Source organism: Trichechus manatus, unplaced genomic scaffold (assembly GCF_000243295.1).
Source record: "Trichechus manatus latirostris isolate Lorelei unplaced genomic scaffold, TriManLat1.0 scaffold00024, whole genome shotgun sequence".
NCBI lineage: Eukaryota > Metazoa > Chordata > Mammalia > Sirenia > Trichechidae > Trichechus > Trichechus manatus.
In genome coordinates this window covers 11,347,231-11,366,332 of record NW_004443960.1, presented here as the reverse complement: position 1 = coordinate 11,366,332, position 19,102 = coordinate 11,347,231, and the positions used below count along the sequence as shown (strand labels likewise).

At 48.0% G+C, this 19,102-nt stretch overlaps 1 protein-coding gene across 1 annotated transcript in view; it reads right to left on the bottom strand.

The window, feature by feature from the left end:
- SNX29 (sorting nexin 29) overlaps positions 1-19,102 on the bottom strand; it is a 589,817-nt gene that overhangs the window by 478,197 nt on the left and 92,518 nt on the right. The window contains exons 9-11 of the mRNA XM_004373263.3: positions 13,423-13,541; positions 4,810-4,885; positions 2,436-2,518 (exon numbers count right to left, since the gene is read on the bottom strand). Coding sequence (XP_004373320.2) covers positions 2,436-2,518; positions 4,810-4,885; positions 13,423-13,541 — 278 coding nt within the window. The remainder of the gene's footprint in view (positions 1-2,435; positions 2,519-4,809; positions 4,886-13,422; positions 13,542-19,102) is intronic.

Sequence of the window (19,102 nt, the reverse complement as noted above, 5' to 3'; positions counted from 1 at the left end):
ACGTTTACCTGAGATGCCGAGACTTCACCCCAGAGAGCAGGAACCCTACTTCACAGTGTAACGTTAGACACCCGCTGGACGCACAAAGATGCCGGCATCCCTACACGTGGCGCCTAGAATGAGGCGTCTACAAATTCACATCTGCAATCTCAGCGACCACTGTCCTTAAAAAGTGTAAATAAGGCGAAAATAGGGGTTCTTTAGAGTACACAGGAGTCCCTAGGTGGCACAAACAGGTAAGCGCTCAGCTGTAACTAAAATGGTGGCAACCCATATCCATGCAAAGGCACCTCAAAAGAAAGGCCTGGCAACCTACTTCTGAAGGGTCACAGCCATTGAAAATCCTATGGAACGCAGTTCTACTCTGAAACAAACGGGGGCACCACGAGCTGCACTGGACTCGACAGCAGCTGGTTGGGTTTCAGGGGTTTTTGGGAGTAGATGTACCTGAAGAGTAACAGTCAGTCTCATCCATCTCCATCAAGGCGTAACCCATATAAAGAGAGAGGACTACAGAGGCTAGAAAGACAAGGCAGTAAATAACGGTAGATCAGAGAAGGCAGGTCGGTCCTTTTCCCTTCTCCGATCCTTCTAGTTCTTCCAAGAAAAAAGTCTGAGTTTGGCACCAGGATATCTTCAACAGCTTTCTAATATTCATCATGTCCCTCTTTAACAACGGAGCTAGACTCGGTTCAGAACCTGGACAGGCAGCAATATCCAGGCAGAACTTAGCATTGCTTCCTTTACACTATCTCGATTTTTACAGTGATGTGCTATTTAAGTCAGCTAATAGCAGCTCTCTATCTACAGTAATGGTATACAGTTTCCTCTTCATATAAGTGTATTCCAGTTTTCTTAAGTACACCATTGAAAAAAAAAAAAACACTATTGGGCAGATAATAGTACGATGGTAAACAAATGACTGAAATTCGGAAGCAGCAGCCCACGGGTTCTCCTATCCCACATCTCCCTCACACTGGGTGATCTAGAAATACCTGCTCATCTGAATTCAAGGCTGAGAGGTGCCACAATAAATCACATCATTTTCATCATACAAAGTGACACCAGCCATTCTCACCACACCAGCCTTGCAGTGTCTATTCATTTCCTTTCTCACCCTTGAATCAGAGAACGCTGGTTGCCTCCCAAACTCTACTCTTCCTTCCTTAGCAATGAAAACCCAGACTTTTTTTTTTTTAATCTGGGCACATTGATGCTTTGCAGCTAGGGGATATGCTGGGACTAATGCTGATCAGAGATGTCAGTGGGGTACGTGTGTACCATCTGAAGGGTCCCTTACACCTGGGGTGGGTCTTCACTTTTTGTGGACTATGGACTCATTCAGCAGTCTGGTGGAGTCCATGGACCTCATCTCAGAAAATGTTTTTAAATACATAAAATTACAAAGGAAACCAATTATATTGAAATAGAATTATTAAAAAGATTACAAATAAAAATAATACGGCATTATCACATTAAATAACTAGCACTTTTTTACAGAAATGACATTGAGATTTTTTTCATGTCACATTACAGTTGTTGCAGGTGCCTGAAACTTCTACTGGTAACAAATCATCCATTCCGCTAATACTATGATTTGCCACTAACTGAAGGAAATGCGAATTTTCAGTTAGAGGTTAGTGAAAAAGGTTTAATTTTTATCCCATCCAAGTTCAGACCCCTGAATCCTACCTATGGAAAGGGAGGCAATCTCTCCTTTGCCCCTTCTCCCTCATGCTAGCTGGGATGAGAATGAGAAGGCTGGCGCTAAAACAGCCATCCTGGACTTCGAGGCAGGATAAAAAGAGACCAGGTCTCCGATGATCATGGGGCCTACACCAGCCCCAGCCTGCCTACCTCTGCAGAGAGAGATGAATTCCTCTCGTATAAAAAGCCTCAGCTGGTTGGTTCCTTGTTACGTAAAGTCCCCCAAACCCAATCTTTACTGCTATATCTCTAATACGTTTACTAGATGACAGAGGTTCTTGGAAACAGTTTGAACCTGATCATTAGTAACCTTTATTCTTTGAGAAACACACTTGTCTTTATTTACAAAAAAAAGATTCCTCCAGAGTTACAAAGCAAAGCAAACTAGAACAGTTCTTCTATAACTGTCTGCCTAGCAAGACGCAAATTCCAAAACCTTGACCAACCAGAAGCTTCCCTTCCAACTAAAGGCTGCTCAATCCCTGACGTGTGTCCTTTAGAATACGCGCACATGCCCAAGCATCGCATGTTAACACATGGTTCAGGAGGCCCACAACCACATACCACACTTTATGTTAAACACACACTTCAAGTCCACAGCCATGTACACACACCCCTTACTTTTCCCCACATCCCACAGCCTCGTGGGCCAAGCACACAGGCAGCGCAGTGACGTCAGGCCCAGAAGTCGCCCCAGTGTTGGTGGAGGTGGCTCAGGAGGTACTTACTAATTGTCATTGACTCTGGGACCGAGGCAGAAGGCAATAGGCTGCTCAAAGGGTTTCCCTGGCCTGGGGGACTGGCTTCCAGCCTGGAAAAAAGAAGGCAAAAGGAAGTTACATTCAGCCACTTAAAACGCACAACCTCACTGTTCAGAAGACTAGGAGGTGATAAGTTTAGTCAGGTACATCTACTAGAAGGAACAGAGGGCAGCCATTTTAAACTGTATTTACAAAGAGTTTGCAACATGAAAAAATAGTGTTTAATATCTTTTGTGAAAACAGCGTGCAAACACACACGCATGGGCGTGCATACATACACACACACACACACCCCTAGAAGGAAAAGCACCAAAGATTGACAATGTAATGCAGTTGGAGATTCAAAATGGTATTTTTTTTCATTCACTGCTACAAATTTTACAAATTGTCTAAAATAAAGCAAAGAGTACTCAGAGCTTGGGATAGATCTGGTGACAGCAGTCTTTCCTGACACTGCAGGGGTTGGTACAAGCCTCCTACAGGTGATGTCCTTTTGGGAGGGCAAGACCACAACACCAAGCATGGTTTGGGGTAGTCAGTAACTCCTAACCTAGAGCTGAAGTTGAAAATGCAGACATGATATTAAACCATGGGACAACAAATTAACACATGAAAAGGAAGAAGGGGGAAAAAAGACTACGAGCAACGAAGATCAAGGAGACTTTGGTGCCTGTCTTTGCTCTGCCACCCAACAGGAACGACTTTGTGCAACTCAGTTTCCCTTTGAGATACTTTTGTATGGGGAGAAAAGGAAGAAAGAAGACCTACATAGTGCTTGTTGTATGCCAGACACTGTACTAAGCACTTCACAAATATATAATATCTATGTAGTTTATAAATGTTACACAAAAATATTAACTCATTTAATCCCCCTAGCAACCCTATTATTATCCTAATAATAACTGACGGATGAAGAAACTAACGCACAAAGAAGTGAAGTAACTCGCCCAAGGTTGCACAGTTAGCAAATGGGCGAGCTGGGATTTGGCCCCAGGCGGTCTGGCTCCAGAGGCCACACTCCCGAGTGCTACAATACGCTACCTTAATCTTCCTTTTCTCTGGACGACAACAGACACCAAAGCTTCTATTTCCCGAGCTTGTACAGTGGCAGACGTGGGCTAGGCCCCATAGTCCTCTCCTGTAATTCTCACAACACAAGGTTGACAGACTTACTGCCTCACTTTACGAAAAAGGAAACTGAGATCCTGAGCAGGAGTGGTGGCAAACTACAGCCAACAGGCCAGATCTCGCCCAGCACCTGCTGTTGTGACTGGAACACAGTCATGCCCGTTTGTGTCTCCATTGTGCAGCACTGCTTTTATGCTACGACAGCAGAGCTGAGTCGTTTTCACAGAGATCATACAGCCCGCAAAGCCTAAAGTGCTCACTGTCTGGCCCTTTACAGAAAATGTTTGTCAACCCCTGGTCCAGTGTAACAGAGGAACTTGCCTAAGGTCAAAGAATGAGTAAAAGTGTCAGACGTCATATTTATATCCAGTTCTGTCTCAATGTACAGTTTTCCAAAGTAACAGGGACCAAAGGACTTCAGAAAGTACAAGGACATTCCTACTAAAACATTAGATAACGTGGTCATTTCCAATTTTCTTTTTGTCTTTCAGTAAGGTCAAAAAAACTGAAGTCTCATTTTAACACCAATGCATCTTCTACACTTCTTCAGCAGGCAAGACTAGAATTTAGTAAACTGTAGTTTTCACATATACGGCAGTGGTTCTCAAAGAGAAGCGATTTTACCCCTCAGGGGACATTTGGCAATGTGTGCAGACATTTTTGGGTGTTACTGGCATCTTGAAGGTGGAAGCCAAGGATGTTGCTAAACATCCTACAGTGCACGGGACAGCCTCCCACAACGAAGACTTATCTGGCCCAAAATGTCAACAGTGCTGAGTGGAGAAACCCTAGGGCACAGTTTTCCAGCTGCCTTCTATTTACACCAGTGATACTGGTTTTCCATTCACTGTAGTGACAAAGTTTCCTTTTTAAATAAATGCATTTGGAGGGTCTTTTTCTTATAGTAAATCAATACTAAGGAAAAAATTAAGCCAACAATGAGAGAGGAGGTACCCAGATGTGGTTTGAAAAATATAAAGTATAAAGGTGGCATGCAAATGAAGTCTGACACATACTGTGTCTTATCCAGTCTGCTGAGGGCAAGATGACCTAAGCTCCTTGGCTACTTCCCGTTCTGTGATGTAAGGCTACATCTGAACATGAATGTGAAGTGAGGACTTGCCCTTTAATCTCAGCTTTACAACAGAATGAAATGCAGAGTCGTGACTAGGACATTTCAATCCCAAAGGCAATTTGGGTTTATGGCACTGACTTGTACCGGCGTTCGGGCTCAGCGAGGCTGTGCTCCTCCGGGCCTGTCCCGTTCTCCAGGCTTCCGACGGGGACACCTGTGGCACAGAGACAAAGTCAGATGTTTTCATTCCATTTTCTCCATGAGACAAGGACACAGTGCAGACATTAGCTCATCTGTCAGATCAGTTGACTTCAATTCTTCCTCATTCGCACCCTGGATTTTAATCTGCTGCGCATTTCAGTTTTTTAGCCATCATCTCAGATTTGGCATCAGGCACTGATAGATGGCACTACACTCCCACTTCAACTGCGACCGTTTTGACCCTGGGCCACCCAGAACCTAGAATCATGCCAGAAGTCCCTACTCAGAGCCAAGCTCAGAATCAGCTTTCTGGTAGACTGTACTGTTCCTGCCTGTAGTGGCCTGAGAGAGACACTAGAGGGCAGTATGGCCCAATGGCTGAGAGTGTCAAAACGAAGTCATTGCTGCTTTCTAGAAAGCCACCAGACCTGAATTAAGTGGCATTTGGGAAAGGCACTGGCAAGAAGTAAGGCTAGAAATAATCTCTAGAACCAAGAGGCGAGAGGCATTAATTATGTTCATAAAGGTATTAGCTGCTGCTGAGATGTCCTTCCAGGAAACAGTGCACATGCCTTATATGGCCCCAAATCCACAAACCTTAGGTGGGACAGGGACATGAAGTAAGGCCAGTAACACCCAGGAGAACATCTGCTCATTGGAGAAACTAGTCGTTTGTCAATGCGCACCACAGACCCAGCTCTGGATCAGGGCAAGGGCACGGAGACGGAAGGAGCAGGACTTGCTCTTCCCCAACTCCATCTGTGCAGCCTCCTCCTCCACACCGCTACCAGCTCTGCCCCCTCAAGCCCTTTCTTTGCTTCATTCAGTCATGCTTGATTCCCCAGCTATAAAGGGGGAAATAGTGTCTTTTACCCTTTTCTTCTACCCAGCTGTCCCTACCAAGCTGGTCTGCTCACTCTTGACTCTTTCAAGAAGTTAAAAGGTTGAAATGAACAGTGTCTGCTTCTCCACCTTCCTCTCTTGTTATCTAGTATTGTGCTTAGTTCAAGGGCGTGGACCCATCTGCTGGTTCAAGTCCCCACTCTTCCACTTTAATTCTGCAAGTACAAGCCGCTTTGTGCCTCAGTTTCCTCATCTATGAAATGGGATAATACTAGTGCCTACCACATAGCATTTTTAATAATGCCTTCCACGTAATTTTGTACTGTAACATATGTATCTCAATGAGAAGACTCAGTGAGTGGTGGTTAGCGTCACCTTGCTCTACAGTGGATCCTGGCTATCACAGGCTCTCATCCTCCCAGGCAACTGGAATTACTTTCTAAGGACCCCAAGGAACCCTTCCTTGCCTATCTTCCTGCAGCTATGACAAAGTTGAACACTGCCTCCTTGCTGGAGTCTCACCTCTCAGCCTTCATAACCTTACTCTTTGGCCCCTGCCCCTCCACCATCTTGCTCTCTGATCCCAAAGTGAAGGTGTTCCTGGATCATGTCTCCGGGCCCACTCTCCTCCTCGGCAGATACAGGCAAGGTCTTGGCTCCAGATCTCACCTCTGTGAAGATGACAACTCCCAAGCCCTCACCTCAGGCTACGACCTTGGTCTTAAATCCTAGTCCCACCTTTCTAACTGCCCGCCACAAGCTCTACTAGGATACCCTACTGGGCCTACCAACTGATGGAGACCTTCAAAACCGCTCCTCTTGTGTCAACACCTCCCACTGGGCCACAGCCTTAGAACAGTGACCACCCCCCGATCACAGGCGGTCTCCAAGTCTTGTCAGTTCCACCTAATGTTCCTCACACTCTGCCTGCAAGCTGTTTCCACTGCCATCCTAGTTCAAAGACTCAGTATCCTCTGTCTTAGTCATCTAGTGCTGCTCTAACAGAGATACCACAAGTGGATGGCTTCAACAGAGAAATTTATTCTCTCACAGTCCAGTAGGTTACAAGTCCAAATTCAGGACATCAACTCCAGGGGAACACTTTCTCCGTCGGCTCTCGAAGAAGGTCCATGTCATCAATATTCCCTTGGTCTGGGAGCTTCTCTGCCTAGGAACCTCAGGTCCAAAGGATGCACTCTGCTCCCAGCACTACTTTCTTGATGGTATGAGGTTCCCACATCTCTCTGCTTGCTTCTCTCTTTTATATCTCAAAAGAGATTAGCTTAAGACAATACCTAATCTTGTAGACCTCATCGATATAACTGCCGCTAAACCACCTTATTATGTCATAGTGACGGCACTGACAACACACAGGGACGTCACATCAGATGATAAAATGGTAGACAATCGTACACTACTGGGAATCATGATCTAGCCAAGTTGACAGATATTTTGGGGGGACACAATTCAATCCATGACATCCTCTAAGGAGTCTTTGGGGGAGCACTGATGGCACAGTGGCTAAGCACTTGGCTATTAACCAGAAGGGCGGCGGTTTGAACCCACCAGCCACCTCGCGGGAGAAAGAAGTGGCAGTCTGCTTCCATAGAGATTACAGCCTTGGAAACCTTATGGGGCAGTTCTGCTCTGTCCTGTAGGGTCACTATGAGTCAGAATTGACTCGACAGCAATGAGTTTTTCAAGAAGTCTTTGCAGCAGGTCCCCTAGTTCTGTCTCCCCCTCTCCAAACTAACTCACACAGGGCTGCCAGATTCCACTCCTTGAGGCAAAAACGGGTGCTCCAAAACATACAACAGGAATCCATGGGCAGAATAAAGGCCCACATCGTCTGCTGAGCATTCGAGGTGCTATGCCAAGTCAGCCCAAGCTTATTTCCCACCAGCCCTCAATAACACACCAGCATGATTAGCTAGCACAGCGCCTGGCGGCACTGCGGCACATCACGCAATCACAGAGACATAGCCTGTGTCATCCATCCTCAAGGCCCTCTCCGAGGCAGGGACTATTAGGAACTTAATTTTAGAGATGAGGAAACAGACCCAGAGGATTTAAGTAACCTGTCCTGGATCACCCAGCTGACAAAGGCCAGGATTTAAACCCCCCTGGTGTGCCCGCCTGCCCACCTGCAGAGCTGAGCCCTCCCCTTTTGGACCTACAATCTCCCATCAGTGGATCTGAATCACCTGCTTCCACACCCCACACCCATGGCGTTCCTGTCTCCGTCCCTTTGTCCACACCTGCTATCATCTTCCAACCACCGCACAAACACTCCCACAGCCAGCCACCTCACCTCCTACCACGTCCATCCCCTCGTCCATCCTACAAGGATCACTGAGCTCCCGCCCTGGGCCCGGCAGTGGCTGGGTCAGGGGCACACTGGAAGCTAGGTGGACATGGCCCCTGCCCTCATGGCCCACACAGTCTAGTCAGGGGACAGCCATTAGTCTGATAACTGCACAAACACGTCATTACAAACTGAGGTGGGCGCAACGAAGACGACGAGTCATCGCGACAGCGTGAACACGAGGCCTCATCTGCCTGCGGAGGGTCAGAGAGAGACACCTGAGCTGCACCCTGAAGGACACACACCGGGGTGTGGAGGGCAGGAAGCGCATGAGGAGACAAAAGGTGCAGCTCAGCGTAAACAAGTGATTGGAAGCCACCAGCGTGGTTGGGGGCACCAAGCAAATGGGAAATGGGAAGACAGGCTGGAGGGGTTAGCTGGGGCCTGGGTGGCCACAGTGAAGATTTTAGATTTTATCCTAAGTGCAATGGAAGAGTTTGGAGCAGGGGAATGATGCAATCTGATTTATGTTCTAAAAGATCACTCTGCCGTCTGGAGCAAGAGAGAATGAAGAAAACCAAAGACACAAGGGAAAGATTAGTCTAAAGAACTAATAGACCACAACTACCACAGCCTCCACCAGACTGAGTCCAGCACAACTAGATGGTGCCTGGTTACCACCACTGACTGCTCTGACAGGGAACACAATAGAGGTTCCCAGACAGAGCTGGAAAAAAATGTAGAATAAAAATCTCACTCACAAAAAAAGACAAGACTTACTGGCCTGGCAGAGACTGGAGAAACCCCAAGAGTCTGGCCCCCAACACCCTTTTAGCCCAGTAATGAAGTCACTCCCGCGGTTCACCCTTCAGCCAAAGATGAGACAGGCCCATAAAACAAAACGAGACTAAATGGGCACACCAGCCCAGGGGCAAGGATGAGAAGGCAGCGGGGACAGGAAAGCTGGTAGTGGGGAACCCAAGGTTGAGAAGGGGAGAGTGTTGACATGTTGTGGGGTTGGCAACAAATGTCACAAAACAATATGTGTATTTATTGTTTAATGAGAAACTAATTTGCTCTGTAAACCATCTAACGTAAAAAAAAAAGATCACTCTGGCTGCTAACCGGAGAAAGGCTGGGGGGTAGGGAGCAAGGACAGAAGGAGGGAGGGCTGCAGAGAGACTATTATGTAATAGTCTGGGCAAGAGATAATGATGAATTAGAATAGGACTGTGAAAGCATTCAGAGTACCCTGTGACCAGCCATTCCTTTCTCCTTTACGTCAATTAAAATGATGTCCCCTCCTTGCATGTAAAACTCCTGATAGGATTGACTTCTGGAGTCCCAGAGCCCAGCACAATGCCAGGCACAGAGCAGAAACGTCCAATGATTGAATGAAGAAAAACGTGAACCCCAAATGGCACACAGCCCACAGGTGTGAGTTAGCAACCACATACAACACAGTGCCCGGCCAGCCTGTCACGATATCCTGACACTCACAATTACCCTCTGAGAGCCGAGCTCAAAAATCCACCGTATCAGATTATAGCAGGGCTACAAGAGCCCCTCCTCAGCCTCAACAACCCCAAAAACTCCGTGGCAGGACAATCAGAAGTTGAAGAACTTTAGACTTAATGGGGGAAAAAAGGGCTCGAGGATCAGAGGTTTCAAAAGAACCTAAGACAGTCCTCAGAAATAGACAGGCTTTGCAATGGCTAAAACCCAACACTAAACACAGGACCCTCAAAGAAGAGACGTTTGCATATCTCAGATGAGTGTTGCTGTTAGTTGCCGTGGAGTCCACCCTGACTCAAGGCAACCTTATCTACAACAGAACAAAATGTTACCCAGTCCTGCACCATCCTCACCATCGTTGGTGTGTTTGAGTCCACTGTTGCGGCTGTTGTGTCAGTCCATCTCATTGAGGGTTTCCCTTGTTTTCTACTTTACCAAACATGATGTCCTTTTCTAGCAATTGAGACTTCAACTCACTTCCTTTGGACATGTCATCCGGAAAACCAATCAGACTAGTGGTGATGGGTTATCTTTCACCTCCATTTATCATTCCCACTTGGAAGAATGTTTGGACTTTGCCCTTCCATCCCTTGCAGTATCAGGGAGATGCCGGTAAACGGTCTCACTCCGTTGTAGATAACCTTCCCACAGAGAGGCACTGCTGGCTGTCTAGCCCTCCACCTGCTTGGCCGGGTCTCATGTTGCAAGCCTGGGCTGGGGCCTCCCTTCACTGGGTCCCCCCTTAACCCCAGAAATGGGGCTCCAGAGGAGAGCCTCCCAAATGGCAGAGCTGCTTCGTCTCCCAGGCCTCCACACAGTTCTGTGTCCAAGGTCCTCTTCTTTGATGCTTCCTCCCTCCCAAGATGTAGCTGCAAAAAACATCCATCCCTCCCAGCCCTGTGCACCACTTCCCTTTTTATCCCCAACCATCCCTCCCTTCCTCTGCCTCGAAAAACCCCCCAACGGAAGTGACCGTGAAGGCTTCAATATTGTCAAAGAGGACTGTAAAGTCTCCTCAAGTCTCTGTGTGGGAAAACCAAAACCCACTGCCACTTAGTCAATTCTGACTCATAGTGACCCTATACGACAGAGGAGAACAGTCCCATAGACTTTCCAAGGCTGTAATCTTCACTGAAACAGAATGCCACATCTTTCTCCTGCAGAGTGGCTGGTGGATCCGAACCAGTGACCTTTCAGTTAGCAGCCGAGAGCTTAACCACTATGCCACCAGGGCTCCCTTCTGCGTGTGAAGTCATCATTAAAGAGGCAGAATGGATTCCTGGCTAGAATTACAGAGAACGTGTGAACATCACTAGAGAGAGAGTGTCCATCAAGTTAGAACTAGAAGGGAGAGAAAAAAGGAGTCTGCGAGAGGCATGCTGGCAGGACCTGCCCAGGCAAGGCGCCCCAGGGGGCAGGCCACATCTCCAAACCACCTGGCCACATGTCTCCTTGGAAACGGGTATCAGGCCAGGAGGGTCCGGATGTAATGCAGAGCTCCAACCAGGTAACTGACGCCCTGGCTCTGACTCGGGATCTTCAGACAGCCCTGGAATATTGTGTCTTCCCATGTAATGTTCTTCCCACCATGAGTCTGCCCCCATGCTGACACAAGCTTCCAGAACTCCTGACAGCGTTGCTGTCACTGGAGTAAATTACAAAGCTGGCAGGCTGGCTTATGCACACCATCTCTGGTGAGTATCATCGAGGGAAGCTGGAGCTGGGAGTCCTGTCAACTGGTGACAAGATGGAGCCCGAGTCTGCGAGGCTGACAGCCAGATGTGGGGCCAGAGGAATCTGCCAGGGGGAAGCCTTCTCCCAAGGATCCTGAGGACAGCCAAGGGCTACTCTTTCTGGAAACATTAGTCTGTAGGAAGCCCAGCAGGGGAGGAAGAAGGCCCGTGGTAAGACTAAACCCCACCCTGAGAGGCTAACAGCAATGCCCCAGAGCCAAGAGCCAACAGCCTCAGGGTCTGAGGGCTTACAGGAGCCCAGCTAAGATATCAAGGTGCCACCTGAAGCAACCTGCTGGCTGCATGCACCTTACAGCCCAGCAACAAGCTCAGTGGGAAGTGAGACAAGGTAAGCAGAGGACTGGATCATGACCTGGAGGCCATGACCAAAGATTCAAATCTTTCCAGTGGTCTTAGACATGCCCCTGCCCCCTCTTTCAGAAATTCCCCCATGTCCACACTGCTGCTGGATGGGCAATGGTGAGGAAACCATGCCCCTAGCTGTCTGGTCCAAGGATGGTCACCTGAGTGAAAGGGGCTGGCTGACGCTGGCCACAAACGCAGGACTTCTGTGGCCTGGTCTGCAGACATGAACTTGCCAACCAGGCTGCCCCTCTCTGGGGATTTCAACTGAGGTCCACAGAGAGAAGCTCCAGATGGTAAGGAAGATGATGTGGCTAAGGTCAAGGACAGGCTAAAAGGGAAAAGGGTGAGAACGACAAAGAACAAAGACTAGAGCACAGAGAGGAGAGGAGGGAAGAGTGCCATAAGGAAGTACAGGGAAGTGGGGTGAGAACAATGGCAGAACCCACCAAGCCAGAAGCTTCCCCTCCATTCCAAAGTCCCAGCTCTCTGGCCTGCAGACACCCACAAAATGTCCCATCACTACAACCATTTACAGTAAGCTTTCACAGGGTTTTGCATGCACCTGGGCCTTTTCCCAGGTTACGTCATGGAAACTTCACCACAACCCTGAGAAGAAGGGATACAACAACCGCCAGCTCGTCACAGGGCTGTGGTGAAGGGTCAGTGAGGTAATCCCGCTCACTCACTCAGTCCTGTGTGGGCTATCATCATCATTACCATCATCCTACTTTCTAGATGACCAGATCGAGACCGACGGACACTCAGTAACTTAGCCACATACTCCAATCAGCCTCACTTTGTATCTGGGAGTAATTACAGAGCAGTAACCTGCCCAAGCTCACACCACTTTCCAGGGACTGGATCTGAACGCACTCTGTACTGCTGCTACTGTGTCTCCAGGCCATCTCTTTGCTTAAGCTGGTTTGAGTGGGTTTCTGTTCCCTGCCAAGTGACAAGAATGACAGCCTACCGTTCAGTCCTGGATTTCAACAGTGTCCTAAGCAGTCAGGTGGGTCCCAGTCCCAGTTCCCTAAATCTGGGGCCAGAGATGGGCACTGGCTTCCTGGGAAAACAAGAAGGGAACCTACGTGGGTTGGGCGCATCCTCTCTGACCGGGGTTGCCATGGAGGCAGTGAGCAGGAACTGAGCACTTCTCTGTGCTGGGCACCATGCCAGCTTCATGGCACACCCATCCCAAAGGGCCAGTGGGGATCTTCCACATTCCCCGTGACCCGCTCTAGCTAAAGAAAACAATAACAAACCACACGTGAGCGTGTTCAACTGTGCAGAATGGTACAGAAACGCTTACCCATAGCAAGGCCAGTTTTAACCAAGCGACTCCCTGATCCCCCAAGCATTTTCTGCAAAGGGTGCCAGGGCCTTTATAGATATGAGCTCAGTGAGCTTCTCCTTTCTAATCCAACCCAAAACCCACTGCCATCGAGTCAATTCTGACTCAGTGACAAAATAACGGACACTATTTATGGGCAACTTTTACATGACCAAGTTCAGCAAATCACAGGGGAGAAAACAAACAGGCCTGGGCTCCCTGGTGACTTGACAGCTGGTTCAGTCCAACACTCGCTCAGCTGAGGGCCCCTCAACATCCTGGGTTCAGCAGGAAGAGAAGCTAAACCCCCTCACCTCTGAATCTCAACAACCCCTTCACCTCGAGCTCCCGTGGCTCCCTGCTCCCATTCCTACCTGGAGAGGTAACTCACACACACCTGTGGGCTGTCGGGGGCCGACACTCTTACTGGAGGAAAAGAGCGATGAGGAAACACCCACCTGCTGGGCTGTAGGAGCCCACACCGCGGACAGGAAAGAGGACGTCGGCGTCACCGTGCAGCACCTGCAGCGGGGCCCAGCTGTGCATCGGGGAGAGGCAGGTGTTCCCATCCAGAGGCCTAAGGTGAGAGAATACAGCTGCAGGACAGGGCGAGGAGCCCACTTGGCCTCCCACGGGTTCCCTCTTGGGAACTACCAGATGTGAGGAGGCTGAGAACAGAAGGGACCCCAGGCTGGGTGTCGGGAGTGTGGAGTCTGGATCCAGACCCCGTGCATTCATTCTCTCCAGTGCTGACTGAGCCTGCTCTGTGCCAGGCACTGTGCCGACGCCTGGGGGCTAAAGAGCAAGCAGTCTTTATTCTGCCCTCACGGAACTTACAGTCTGCTGGGGGACTGTACGTGAATCAAACAATTATGCAAAAAGGTGTACAGTGCAGCTCAGGAGGAAAGAAGCGTGAAGCACGAGTGTAAAATAGGAAGCACCGAGCTGGTCACAAGGGCCAGGGAGGACTTCCTTGAAGAAGTGAGGGGTAGGCAGAGAGCAGAAGGAAGCACAGGAGTTCACTGGGTGACGAGGAAGAGCGAGAGGGCTGGAGGGAGAGGGAACAGCATGTGCAAAGTGCTGAAGTGGGGTGGGGGGGAGCACTGTGTGTTCCAGGTTCTGCAATGACAGCAGCCCCGTGAACCCCGGCTAGTGTCTCTTGACCTCGCTGGTTCTCAGACCCTCATGGACAAAAGGACAGAATCAGACCAGATCACTTCTGGGTCCCTTCCAAGAAAGGGGGTCAGCTCAAATATTAACCAAGATCATATGACCTGTTATACTGTCACCCTATCCACAAAGTGCAAAACTAATATGTCCGTTTTTTACAAGGGCAGGCTGGTTTATTAAAGAGTATTCGCCCACTGCAGCCCCTGCCTCTGGGCAACAGGAAACACTAATTAATACCAGTAGGTATTTGTGTAGCACTTTACAAGTTTACAAAACCACTCTGACTCAGCTGATAAAGACAACCAAAGCAGATCATAATTATAACCACTTAAAAGATAAAGGGAGAAGGGAGGGAAGGAGGGAGGGAAGAAGGAACCTCAAAGAGATAACTATTTCAGGCTTAGTGGGCCACAGTGTCTACAACATTCTTCTCTGTGCTGTTTTGTTGTTTGTTTTTAACAACCCTTTAAAATGTAATAGCCACTCTTAGCTGGGGGGCCAGTTTGGTCTGCAGGCCAAGTTTGCTGAGCCTGTTTCAGAGGCTTCTGAGTTGGAGGTTCCCCTTCCAGCTCTCTCTGGCTTGGGGTCATACGTTTGTCACTAAGCAAGAAACACAAGGGAAAATTACAGAATTTTGCAAAATTTAGCATTTAATCCTGCAGCTAGCCCAGTGAGACTCCCAGATGTGGAGGGACAGGTGCAAAAAAGGAACCACTTCCACCTGTGTGCCTGGCAGCAGAACCACACCCGGGCCCAGATGAACTTGGCCATGTCTCTAGAATCTGCACAGAACCACCCTCCTGAGGCTCCGACCCAGCAGCTGGCAATGAAACGGACACCCGGAGGTGGTCGGGGAGGCCCGCTCAGGAGAAGGTAGCAAAAACCACCCCTCCTTTCCCTGGCCTTCACTGGGCCTGCTAAGTGTGGTCTTCTACTTGTCTTGAGGGGATTCGGGCCACTTCCCAGCAAGACACGGAGCGCAAGGTGAAGCCTCGCCAACAGGCTGAGCTCAGAACCCGATTAAAAGGGGCACCCAAGTGTCATCACCTCGAAAACGAGTTACATTAAAGTGATTCCTGAGGCAGAGATGGATTCAGAATATGGTGCCATAGCTGGCTTAAAAACAAAATAATGGGTGTAGCTTTTCATTAGAAAAGTAGAACATACTTACTTTAAAACCTAAAAAATACCCTCCTGCCCAAAAAAGAAGCAAGAATAAAAACACACATTATGCAAAATGAAACTGGGTTAGCATCCTGGTCTTGTTCCTTAGTGTCTTTTCTTTCATTCTATGCAAACTTTTCTTTACATGAAACTAAATGTAAAATTTTATACCTTGCTTTTTCCGTCAACATTAATTTATGAGTTCGTCTTCATACTACTGAATATGCTTAAGTATAATTTAAGATGTTTAAGATCTTAAATGTTAATACGTAAGCTGCGTAATATCCTGCTGTTAACTATTCCTCCGTGGTTCCACATTTAGGTCGGTTGCATCTTCTGCTTCTATAAGTAGAGACTATGGTCTCTAGATGCACCAATCCTTCCTTAGTGGACAGCATGTCCTCAGGCTCAATTCCCAGCAGTGGAATTGCTAAATCAAACGGTAGAAACATTTTTAAGTCTCCTGACATTTTTCAAAACTGGACGGATGGATGTGTGATGTATGGATGCGTGGAGGGAAGGAGGGAAGGAGGGAAGGAGGGAAGGAGGGAAGGAGGGAGGAAGGAAGGGAGCTCCTACCAGTTATCCCCACGTCATTCATTCCACAGCTATGTACTGAACACCTACTACGTGCCTGGAACTAGACTGAGCACTCAGGACACACTAGGAGTCCCTAGGTCGTGCAAACAGCTAACATGCTCTGCTGCTAACCGAAAGGCTGGAGGTTCAAGTCTACTCAGAAGTACCTCAGAAAAAAAGGCCGGGGATTTACTTCTGAAAAATCAGCCACTGAAAACCCTATGGAGCACAGTTCTACTCTGACACACATGGGGTCACCATGAGTAGGAATCAACTCAATGGCAACTGGTTTTGGTTTTTCACACTCTGGAGCAAACCTGCCCCAATCCCAACCCACCTGCGGGGCACTAACTTTGGGGCTTGTCTACTATCCTGTTCTCCTTTCAAATCTTGGCAGACTGATAGGTGAAATGTGGGCATCTTGTTTCACTTTGCATTTGCTTAATTACTAGCGAGGCACAACGTTTTCTCCTATGTTTCCAATTCTTTCTGAATTATGTTTTCATCCCATTTCCCCACTAGTGTCATAGAGTGCAAACAAACTGACGAGAAAACTCTTTTCTACAATAAAGATATTATCCCCTCTGGAGAGGAAAAAAAGCAGGGCCAACACTGTGGTAAGCACTGCAGCAGGAAGAACATGATTTTTTTCCTCAGTCATCAAAGAAGAGGTTTAATTACCAGCAAACAGAGGCATTAGCCCAATTTTTAGGCAACAGAGCATCATAAAGACCATCGTGTTGCTGAAATTAGGGCATTCCGACTCAGCCACAGGCTATCGCCACCCCAGTGTGCCTGGGCTGGCCTGGCCTGGCCACATTCTCCTCCCAAGTCTAGCTGTGCTGTTAAACTGCTGAAGTTCTGGCCCCTTCAGGCTCCTAGCCCTCTCATGTGAACACGAGCTCAGAGTTAAAATGAAAGTATTACTCGATAGGCCCTCTCAACATTCCTCTGCTCTTCCCCCAGGATGCTGTGCAGAATATACAACCAAGATCCCCCCACTATGCCAGGGAGAGGCTGTTCTTAGTCCTCAGGAGACCCAGTGGCTGACAGGGCCCCACTGTCTTGTGCTTTTACACATCACAATGCCGGTGGCTACCTTGGCTGGTCTGCTGGCCTCTCCCTTCAGACTGCCCCCTTGGGGTACCAACTGGGTGGGAGGAGGAACAACTGTGTTCAAGGCCAAAGAACCCATGGAGTGAATCAACTCTTGGCGCCATACTCACCTACACAGCCAGAGAACACAAGTGGCATTTCCTGAAAGGCCCAGGTTAAGAACTAAAGGCAGGACACAAGACTTGGATGTTACTGTTCTTGTGAGCTGCTATTAAGTCAGCCCCCAACTCATGGTGACCCCATGCACACTGTAACACAACACTGCCTGATCTTGTGCCATGCTCATGATCAACTGCAGATCAGACTATCGTGAGCCGTTGGGTTTTTACTGGTTGATTTTCAGTATATCTCCAGGCCTTTCTTCCTAGTCTATCTTAGTCTGGAAGCTCCACTTAAACCTGTTCGGCATCGCAGCAACACTCAAGCCCCCACTGACAGATGGGCAGTGGCTGCGCATGAGGTGCATTAGCCTGGAATTGAACCAGGTCTCCTGCATAGAAGGCGAGAATTCTACCACTGAACCAGACCTACATACCACGTACAAAAATATTCAGACCCTGTGGCCAAGAACAATGCTGCTGGGGCTACCCTAACAAATGACTTAGGAGCAGAAAAAAAGGTCTTGTACATGAAAATGTTCATTTCAGAAAGGATTATTATAAAAACAAACAACAAAAACTGCCAACAAGCTAAATATTCAACAATGGGGAAATCTCCACTGATCTGACTATCAACCAATCTATAGTCATAATTATGTAGAAACATAGAAATATTTGACAGCATAAGCTTTGGAAGGAGCCCTGAAGGCGCAATGGTTAAGCGCTTGGCTGCTAACCAAAAGGTTGGCAGTTCGAACCCACCCAGCAGCTCCTCAGGAGAAAAGACCTGGCACTCTGCTTCCATAAAGATCACAGCCTAGGAAACCCTATGCAGCAGTTCTACTCTCTCACATGGGATCGCTATGAGTCAGAATTGACTCGATGGCACCTAACAACAACAACGAATCAGCTTTGGAGTCCAATGTATCCTAACCTAAATCCCAACTTTGTCACTTGCTTTGACAAATTTCAACCCTCTATGGAACCCAGTTCTTTATTCTGTAAAATGGGGGTGTGACTCACTAACCCCACGGGGTTGCTATACGTATTAAGATAGGGGATATGAAGTACTGTGCAGCATCTGGCATATTACAGGTGATTGACAAAGTAATGCTGCTAATCCAGGCATTCATGTGAATGAAGGCTGAAATAAAAACCAAGAACAAAACAGGCAAAGCCTCACGAGGATTTTTTTCTCTCTTTGAAATTTTCATGTTTTGGGGTTCCCCACCTAGAGAGGAAGAAAAACAAAGACAAACGAATATTAAAACAATATGAAAAGCTTAGAGCCAGAGGCATAGTGGGCACCTAATCATACCGTGGGATTTCAGTCACAGAGAAAGATACATTCCAGTATATTCATTTTATACTTTAATGGGCTAGGTTTTGAAGTCAGCCATGACTAGGATGGTGGTGTGCACTATAAAGCGTAAGTGATGAAGTAACCAGCTCATCCCACAATAAGACTAAGAGTTATAGCTGCTAACACGTGTTCAGTCTTAATCAGCTGGCAGCACCTCTGTCCAGGTCTTCAATGACTCAAAACAACCCTACCAAGTCAGTGACAAGCCTACCACGTCACGACAAGCCTACCACGTCAGTAACAAGCCTACCACGTCAGCGACAAGCCTGCAGTCGGTGCTATTCCTCTCCCCAGGTCCGAGATGAGGCCTGAGGCTTGGGGAGGTAGAGTAACTCACCCAACAGAAGCCACCTGGCTAGAAAATGATAACTCAGGTTGTCCTGACTCCCGGATCCAAGGTCTTAACTCTGCTTCTCTGCTTTATGCCTTCAAGTGTCTCAAACCCCTCCCACAGGAAGAAATCTAGAGCAAACCCAAGTATTAAAGCAGCAAGTGCAGGCAAACTACAATTTGTTCACACCCCTGCAGATAAACAGAAACTACCTGCCTGCCTCTCATGTCTTGAATCACCCTGCCTTTCTCCTGAGTTTCCTATGCTAGTGGCAAGTTAGAGATATGAGGAAAACCAAGGCAACAAAATGAAACGTG